General features: G+C 33.9%; 1 protein-coding gene across 1 annotated transcript; it reads right to left on the bottom strand.

Moving 5' to 3' along the window:
- Positions 1-1390: 1390 nt before the first annotated feature.
- Positions 1391-4764, bottom strand: LOC127848533 (brevican core protein-like). The gene is made up of 6 exons (XM_052381043.1): positions 4604-4764; positions 4245-4339; positions 3254-3344; positions 2902-2988; positions 2434-2554; positions 1391-1485 (listed from the first exon to the last, which is right to left on the bottom strand). Exons 1-6 carry the CDS (start codon positions 4650-4652, stop codon positions 1458-1460), a joined length of 471 nt encoding a protein of 156 aa, XP_052237003.1. The 5' UTR covers positions 4653-4764; the 3' UTR covers positions 1391-1457.
- Between the last annotated feature and the right edge of the window lie 4912 nt (positions 4765-9676).

Below are 9676 nucleotides of genomic sequence, written 5' to 3'. Positions count from 1 at the left end.
GAGACGCATGTGTTGTTACATTGTTCTCTATATGAAACGATTAGATTTTATTTGTTACGAAAGGCTGAAAAATTAGATGCACATTTTGTAACCTTATCGGATGCTGATAAAGTAGGATTTTTACTATCTTATTCAGACATAGCTTTTTATAGTGCCAAAACCTACTTCAACATACTGAACAAAAGGAAACTAGTATTGTACAATAACGATTTGTAGTGTAATAAATGTATTATAGTGTAAATACTTGAAAACCAACAAATTTTATGTTAGACATATTTTAGTTTAACAATCCTAGATACATCTTTTAGTTCATATATGAAAATTGTTTTAAGCACTTGAAAACCCAACACATTTGATGTTAGACATAGTTTAGTTTTAAAATCCTAGATACATTTACTAGTCAAATTGTTTTAGCTCCATCTTTAAGTTTCCTTGTTAATCAAATTGTGTTAAAATCTGATCAAACACTTTTTATTAAAGGGGCCTTTTCACAGATTTTGGCATTTTTTTAACTTCTTCATTAAATGCTTTATATTGATAAATGTAAACATTGGATCATAAAAGCTCCAGTAAAAAATCAAGAAAAAAATTAAAAAAAGGAAAAGAACATTGCCCGGAGCAGGTTTCGAACCAGTGACCCCTGGAGTCCTGCCAGAGTCCTGAAGTAAAAACGCTTAAGCCTACTGAGCTATTCCGCCGAGTACACATTCTTGGCGTATTTTATACGTTATATAAGCAATCTTCGTAGTTTCACAAAATTTAACGACAAAAACAGAACTCTCCAAATTATTCAATCGTTTCGCGTTGCAACGCTTTATAATTTTTAGGTATTAAAATCGTCAAAAGATGCATATAATGGCTATATTAGAGCATGGTTAATGTTCAGTATTACTGTTTCCTCACAAATATCATAACTAAAACGAAAACTTACGAATCTGAAACAACTTTTTTCAATTTTGTCAATTTACCAAAGCGTGAAAAGATCCCTTTAATATAAACCTATTTTGAGAATGTGTTTTAACATCCCTTTTAAGGCAGATTTTAATTACCTGATTAATAAGGATCCTTTAGATCTTATTTGTATTAAGTGTACATGAAGTATAGTCTATGGATCATGATTATCTTATCGTGTTTCTAAATTTGTCATGTCAACATGAAAAGTCTCTTGTAAATCTTTTCAGATTGAAAATGTACTGTATTTTAGTCTGTGTTATGTGTGTGATTATATACTGTGTACATTGATGAGACTATTATAAATAAATATATATACACTCATTATAAATATTTTTTCAGTTATTGTTGTTTATCTTCGAATTTACAACGAGTAAGGCCCTCGTAGGAATAAGCGCACACAGCTTTGTAATTTGTGCTGTACAGACGAAAAAGCCGATTTTATTGACGTGTGTTTTTATTTTTAAACAATTCCATTTTTACTGTGTAACTGCCTCAGCTTGCTGCTACCCTATAATTTCTTCTCCTTCTGGTCTGAAAATAAATCGAAAGCAATACAATACATTTTTTATAGAATCAATCACTTTTACGGACAAGCACTGTAGCAATTATATTAAATGATCGGTAGTATAAAATGAACAAGCGATGTGTTTGTGAAACACTATGTCCCCATATATTTGACCTTTGACCTTGAATGATGATCTTGACCTTGACCTTTAAACACTCACAATGTGTAGCTCCATGAGATACACATGCATGCCAAATATCAAGCTGCTATCTTCAAAAGTGTACTTTAAATTAGCGATGTTGACCCATATATTTGACCTTTGACCTTAAAGGATGACCTTGACCTTGATCTTTCACCACTCAAAATGTGCAGGTCTATGAGATACACATGCATGCCAAATATGAAGTTGCTATCTCTAATATTGCAAGTGTTATTGCAAATGTTAAAGTTTGCACAAACAAACACACAAACCAACCAACAAACCAACCAACAGACAGGGAAAAAACAATATGTTCCCCACTATAGTGGTGGGTGACATAAAATACGACCATAGGCACTAGGCCGCTCAAATTCGGGGAAATAATATGATCTGCTCAAATTTATTTTGTTTTGTATCGAAACAATGTAAAATTGTCAAAAATTTTCAAAAAATAAAACTCATTTGAACTTTAAAGGACTTGATAAAAGTTGCTGCAATTCAAGTATATTATTCTATGGAAAGTGCTAAACACGTATTAACTGTATGTGCAAACGGTTCTGAATAGTCTCTGTATGCAAATGTATTGCATATATAAATTAGTTAAGGCAATGTCTTAAAATAAAAATAATTAAATATTATAGAAAGCTACACGTTATAGACGAAGCCCGAAGTTAAGTATTTAAACATATGAACGCATGCGGCAGGTTTTCGGTTCTCATACACATAACATTACGCCAATAAGGAATTGTAAACTGTTTAGCTTCTCCAGCATTACTGTGCTTTGCAGACTGGAAACAGCTGCATTGTGCATGGAAAATCTCCCCACATAAAGCCATCCAGATAGTCGAGAGCAACGCAGTCTTCGGCACCTCCTTGGGGCTGATTGGTGCCCCAGTCTTGTCATAACATAGGAAAACAAGAAATATTGTTATCGGAGTATGTTGTTTGTGTTAATACGTGTATAACTTAAGTAAACGACAACATAGCACAAATTTGTCAATGCAAATACAAGATTTGCATCAGCAATGAGACTAAGATAGCAGCGTATTCGTATTACGTTATTTAGGCACTCCGAGCTACAGTTTCAATGTATATTAAGTATTTTCCTGTAAAGCAATACACTTTGATTGCATTCTGATCTTATTTGGAAAGTAAAGCACTATAATATAATTATTTATGACATTATTATAACAGCGACTATAAAAGTTTAACAGAATGTTCACTAATGGGCACATATATGCACCTGTAAATGTCGCCTCTGTATCGTCGTCATCCCAAATGAAGTGTCCTTCCACAACCTGATCGTTCAGACCGATCCACCAGTGGTGAGCTGAATATGGCGTTCAATGGCATCATAATTATTTTAGATATCAAATAATTAAAACAAGTGATATATATAATGCATAAAATGGAGGTGATTAAGAGCGTAAACATGTACTAGTAAAATGTGTTAACAAATAAATATTATGAAACAAAAAAACAACATTATACACAATTGCTCATTTATGTTTAAGCTATGGTTTTGTTTTTTATTAGATGGTTTCGTGCAATTTCAAATCATTACAAATAACAATATAATGCTAGATTTTACATACGTTGCATTTCTCTGGCATGATTCTTGACGAAATCGTTTTCCAACGATGTCATAATGTGTGCTAGATGACCCCCACGTTGTCGACAATAGTGCTGAACGAACACAGGCATATGAATAATAAAATGTTGGTGGACATATAGACATTGATACATACGATTTCATGTATACTACATATGTATTCTGATAAGTTTAAACGTGTACTTGTTTAAATAATACGTTATTTACGAATGGTAAGGATATATTTAAAAATAAACTTAACAATCCGGATGTTCAAGTACAATTGTAGGATACAGTTCCAATTCCGATTATAAGAACAGTCTTTAAACCGGAAGGCATATACATATGTTGTTATGATTAGAACTTTGTAATCGCGAATATATTTGACTGTAAGAATTTCTACTGATGGTAATCCAAAAACAGAGGCATCTTCGAATTATATTAGGATCAAAAACAAATGTCAAACCTTTCAATGTAACTTATAAGTTGGTTGGGTTATTTTACTACGCGATAATTTGTAATGTTAGCCAGATCTATCATGCGGTTTGATATGGTTGCACATTATTAACTATTTGAATTGCAGTCATTAATTTCGAATTTCTAATCTTTTCAACTACATGTGCATGGTTCTTGGTCAAATAACAAATGGTAACCAGTTGCAAACAAAACAAAACAACACATTTATAATTATAAGAGGCGCACGAACATAACCATGGTTTACCGCCTTTGAACTGACGATGTTAAATATCGATAATTGTCATAACTCTGACGATTCATACCTCTGACTTAGTGAACAAGGTAACCAACTTTAAATGGACGATGTTAAAAATCGATTACGGTCTTAACGTTGACGGCCCATACCTCTAAATTAGTGTATACGGTCACCGCATTTGAACAGTCAATTGACAAAGCGATCATTATTGTTCTACTAGAGGTCGATTGTAAATATCGGTCATAGTCTACCTCTGAAGGTCCATGGAAAATGTTGATCATACCTCCGACTCAGTGTATGTTCCCTGCACATGCCCAAAATGGTAACAAGACCCTCGAAATGAGGTGTAGTCATCCCGACAATTTGTGGACGCCACAGCTGTAACGAAAGGTAACGTTCCCCTTTTGTATTTATTGAAATCAATTAGAGGTTTCTGCGAAAACCAAGACGTCTGTACTATTAAGATTTTGCTAAATTAGTGTATATAACGTTTGTAAAATAATAGAAAAAAATCAATTGACATTAAAATATATTGGTAACAAAGAGATGCAGTTTGCTACTTAAGCGATACATATTCTTATGTATAACAATTATTTCTTAAGAAATAAGTTTTTGTTGAAAAATCTTATTTCGAATATTTACCTTTCAGACTATCTGAACATATTAGAATAAACACTATCATCCAATACATCTTGCGACGCTGTTGGCGGAACTGGATATGACATGAAGTTACTCATTATCTTTACTTGGTCTCACGATATTCTAAAATGAATTTGGAACATCATACGATTGTGCATTACAAGTAAAACCAGTTATTGTTTATTTTGTGAAAACAGGTTTAAACTACTTAAAAATGACGATTTGCCTGTTAGCAACAATGCGAAACAGATAAATAATAATAATAATAATAATATTATTATTATTATAATTATTATTATTGTTATTATTATTATTACATCGTTATGAATTTACTACAATAACACGATACAATCATGTACTTTTTTATTTTCTTTAACGTACAGAACTATTTTTAGGTATACTGTTTATTGACTATTCAAGAGATTAGTTGCAAAATCATAATGCCAGACGTAATATAGAAATGCGTATATACAGTTTCGCTACCATGCAATAACTCTACAAAATGATGTGTTTACATAAAACGTTACTGTTCCAATATCGAAACAAATGTATATTGTCCTTAAACAATTTATACAAACGCATTTATTAAATATTATTATATTGATTCATGAGAAGCATTTTTACAAAGCGTTACTTATAATATAAATACATGCGCTATTGCAATTTCGACACTATGTTGCTTTTGTCCATAAATAATATATGCTAAGCTCAGTTTTTTGCAATAATATGTTATAATTATGCGTGTAAATAATTATACTGCTTCTAATACTGCTACTCCTACTATTGCTTATCATACAATACTATGTAAGTGTTGCAAACATGTCTTCTTACTCAGTCTTCGTGTATCATCTATATGTTCACACTATCAAGAACAAACCTTCAAGTTTAATCCAACACTGACATCTTAATTCAATGTCGGAAGAAACACATTCTAATCTCTGTGGCCCTGTTTGTGCCGAAAGTCTTTTAACGTAAATTATATGCTCGAGGAATTTGAAAAATAAAACATTATAAGAATGTTTAAGAATGTCCACCTCGTAATTCTTACAATATTCACAACATTCAATTGAAATCAAAACTTTGTTCACGATCTTTTCTACAACCAATTTTTAACTTATGGAACAATCTATCGGATCCTGTAAGAACGGCTCCTCCTCTCTCTGCTTTCAAAGCACATTTAAACACAGATAACAAATAATTCTCCAGCATTACTTCGATGGGGAGCGGACGTCTAATGCTCTACATTCTTGTTTACGAATGAATTGAAGCAGCTTAAATGAACATGTGTATGCTAAAACATTGTACAATGTACATATTATCAATGCGGTGAGATTGAAGATATATTTCACTTGTTCTTCAATCCCCCATTTATACTGATAAAGAGCTTTACTTTTTGACAATCTGTCCAGTTTCAAAATCCATAACTTTGCAACTACTTCTTTTCGGTGTTAAAGACGGATCATACGAAGTAAGTTCATTAATATTCAAACATGTTCAGTCTTTCATCTGAGAAAGTTATAGATTCTAGCCCTATTCCATCTAAGGAACAAACCATATTCTGCTCACGAGGCCCGTCCCGCAATTGCTTCTTCTGTTACCGCAACTTCTCTTATTCGGAAACTACTCTTTCAGTTATATCCCTGTCGGTCGCAACTTATTAGCTTTTGTTCTATCTACACTATACTGTGTTATAGTATTTATTATTTGTCCATTTCAAACGGTAAACAAATACCGATCACCGTTCTATATTGTTCGTAAATTTGCCATTGCTATGAATTGTTGTTATACTTGGTTGTTTAAACCATTTCAGCCGCTTTGCTCAAAGACGGAAGAGAGACACAGTATAAGTCTCGAGCTTTCTTATAAATTCTGACAATTGTATTCAGCAGCTCTTATATTAAGCAATATAGCAATTTCTAGCTGCCTTGCAGTGTTTGTATACAGTATTTATGTTTGTATTGTATTGACTATATGTAACTTCGAGTATCGGAATAAATAGTGTTTAAACAAAGAATGTTTTAATATAAAAATCAAACAAAGAGAAAGCATATGTACTTCTTTAGCTGCTTGAATGCTTCAATCACGGAGTTGGTATGTTAATACATGTACAAGCTACCATAAATAGCTATATTTCAGCGACAAAGTACGAATTATAGACCAACGATTTTGATTTGTTGTTCTTGCGCATGCGTTATGGCGGGCAAGTCGAACTTATGAACGCTCTTAAACAAATAAGTATTTCTTTGAAATAAAAGCAAAACAACTACAGAAAACGGGTTTAATTTGTAATAATATCATACACAAGTCTTGGTTTATTGTGAAACAGAAAAATTGGATGTTAAACAGGATAATTTAAATGACTGTGAACATTGAAAACTATAGGGGTTGTAAACAAAGGTGTGAACAAAGGATTTTTTCAAAGTTGGCGCGAGCTGGGCTATATCAAAGGGCTCTGATAGCCCGATTTGGGTCGAGATTGTCTTATTCCAGGTCCAATGCCATCTATGCAGAAACAAAACACTAATAGCAAACAAAGCAGCACAAAAAAGAAAAAGGAAACAAGCGAAACGTATCGACGCCTGACGGAGGATCGGACCAACCCGACAAGACAGTAGTTGCACAGGAACCTAGCCCGTCTGCCTTATCGATGCCATCAACTGCACAGTGTCATCAAAACTTCCATTCGGTGATCTCAATGCAATCTCCAAACCAAGTGACGTATAACATGTCTAACATGGCTGCCATGAATGTCTACCATACAACTTTCGGCGCCTTCTATTTGCCGCAGCCACAGCAAGTCCAGTATCATCAGATGCAACCAATGGCACAACAGTTGGCTCAGCAGACCGTCCACCAGGGGCAAGGTATGACACAAACTTTCAACGACAATCTTTCGCAAATTATTGATCGATTAAACTCTGTAGACTCACGACTTGCGAAGCTTGAACCTATACAATCACAGCTCTCTGAACTGAATACAAAAATGTCCAGCATTGAAACCTGTGTAATGAGACTTGAAACGGATTCCAAAGAAATCCACACCCGAATGTCAAACATTGAGGGTCACCGCGAGTTAGACTCCAAACACTGTGAAAACATAAAGTCCAAACAATGTTTTCTTGAGAGCGAGCTTAAAGATGAGCGTGACAGAATACACAAACTTGAAAGTGAGATTCAAAAATCCAATTCAGTGCAGGGAGAGATCAAAGATTTAAAAGCTCGTTCCATGCGAAACAATTTAGTGTTTTTTAGTTTTCCGGAATGCACTACAACTGAATCGAGACGCTCAGAGAACTGTACAAAATCACTTCATGACTTCATGAAATCTTCACTCAACATTGAGCATGCAGACTCTGCGATCCGCATTGAACGGGCCCATCGCGTCGGCAGGTTTGAGTCCGGGAAGACCCGTCCAGTAGTGGCTATGTTCAGCCACTACCGTCACAAAGAACTTATAAAGCAAAAGTGCCGTGATATCTCAAATATTGAACAGAACACTCTTTCATCCGGAACTTCCGGTACTTCCGGTACGCCTCATATCCGGTGCAGTGACCAGTTTCCGCCTGATTTCAGAAGCCGCGTCGTAAGCTGATCCCAACCATGATCAAGGCCAGGCAGGACGGCAAAACGGCGTTCATATCATATGATAAGCTGATCATCAACGGCCGGGCCTTCACCGTGGACAACGCCAGTTCAGCCGGATACAGCTAGGAAGACAACCAGGAACAGCTCTCATTTTTACTCTGGAATGTACAGGGTATTTAATGTAAACTTAATGACTCTGATTTTCTTAAGTTTGTCTGTGATAACGATATTTTATTGTTTACTGAAACGTGGAATTCTAATAACACTAACATTTATATAAGCGGATATGAGATTATCAACTGTCACCGTCCGAAATGTACCAAAAAAGCTAAACGATTTAGTGGTGGTATAGCTGTGTATGTCAAGAGCAATTTGAAACAATATACCAATTGTGAAAAAAGCGACAGCAAATGAATTATATGGTTAAAAATATCAAAGTCATTAACAAATTCTGATCAAGATAAATATATATGTTTATGCAACATACCTTCTCATGATTCAAGTTGTTATAGAAATAATAATTTCGATCTTTTTGACTTCGATTTTTGAAGCAGTTGTCTAGTAATTTTCGATGCTACAGCCAACTAGGTAATATATATCTAACAGGAGATTTTAACACTCGCACGGGTATCTCGTCCGATTTAATCCCTGATATAAATAAGCCTTGACCGTTTTCTTGACATGCCTGACAATAGCTTATTTGCTAATAATCTACCTACTAGGCATAACCAAGATACACAGTGTAACTATTTTGGTAATAAATTACTCACTCTATTCAAAGAAAGTGGTCTATGTATATTGAATGGTGGGAAGGAAGAGGGCAAATGTACTTTTTATTCTATTTTTAGAAGTAAACCTGTGGCCTGTACAATCGACTACGTTATATGAGATTAAAACAGTTATGAACCTGTTACTTATTTACATGTACTTAATTTAACAGAATTCTCTGACCATTGTCCTATCTATTTTGATATAAAATGTAAAGATATTGTAAATAGCGAAAATAGCGCCTACACGTACAAGTTGGCTTGGGTTGCTTCTAAAAAAGAAGTGTTTTGAATTGTGTTGAATACAAAATTATGTTTTTGATAGTATTACTTCGCAATTCTTAACAGGTGAAAATACAATTGATGAATGTATGTCAGAATTAGAAAATATTATGTATGACATATCAGCGTCCTGTTTCCTAAAAAGATGCTGTCCGTTTAAATATAATAGTTTAAAAAAATGCCTTTGGTTTGACAATGATTGTTAATCAGCCAAGAGACAGTTTTATGCCTCTAAGAAAACATTGTATCTTAATAATTGTGAAGATAACAAACTTTCATTTTTAAATGCAAGAAACCATTTTCATCAAATTAAAAGGAGGGCTAAAGCTAAATATTTGTTTAAAAAATAATCTAAACCTTTTGAATTAAGTAAGAAGTCTCCTCGCACATTTTGGAAATACATTAATAAGATTAAAAAATCAGTATCGACAGCTGATTAATT

Source organism: Dreissena polymorpha, chromosome 10 (assembly GCF_020536995.1).
Source record: "Dreissena polymorpha isolate Duluth1 chromosome 10, UMN_Dpol_1.0, whole genome shotgun sequence".
Taxonomy (NCBI): Eukaryota; Metazoa; Mollusca; class Bivalvia; order Myida; family Dreissenidae; genus Dreissena; species Dreissena polymorpha.
Note: the sequence above shows the minus strand (reverse complement) of the source record. Positions and strands in the feature narration are given on the sequence as shown.

Excerpts from the sequence above, each read along its gene's own strand:
- LOC127848533 (XM_052381043.1), bottom strand. The coding sequence starts at position 4,652 with ATGTATTGGATGATAGTGTTTATTCTAATATGTTCAGATAGTCTGAAA. Across the intron at positions 3,345-4,244 it reads GAACATACACTGAGTCGGAG|CACTATTGTCGACAACGTGG; the intron begins GTATGATCAACA and ends GTGTTCGTTCAG. Across the intron at positions 2,555-2,901 it reads TACAGAGGCGACATTTACAG|ACTGGGGCACCAATCAGCCC; the intron begins GTGCATATATGT and ends TGTTATGACAAG.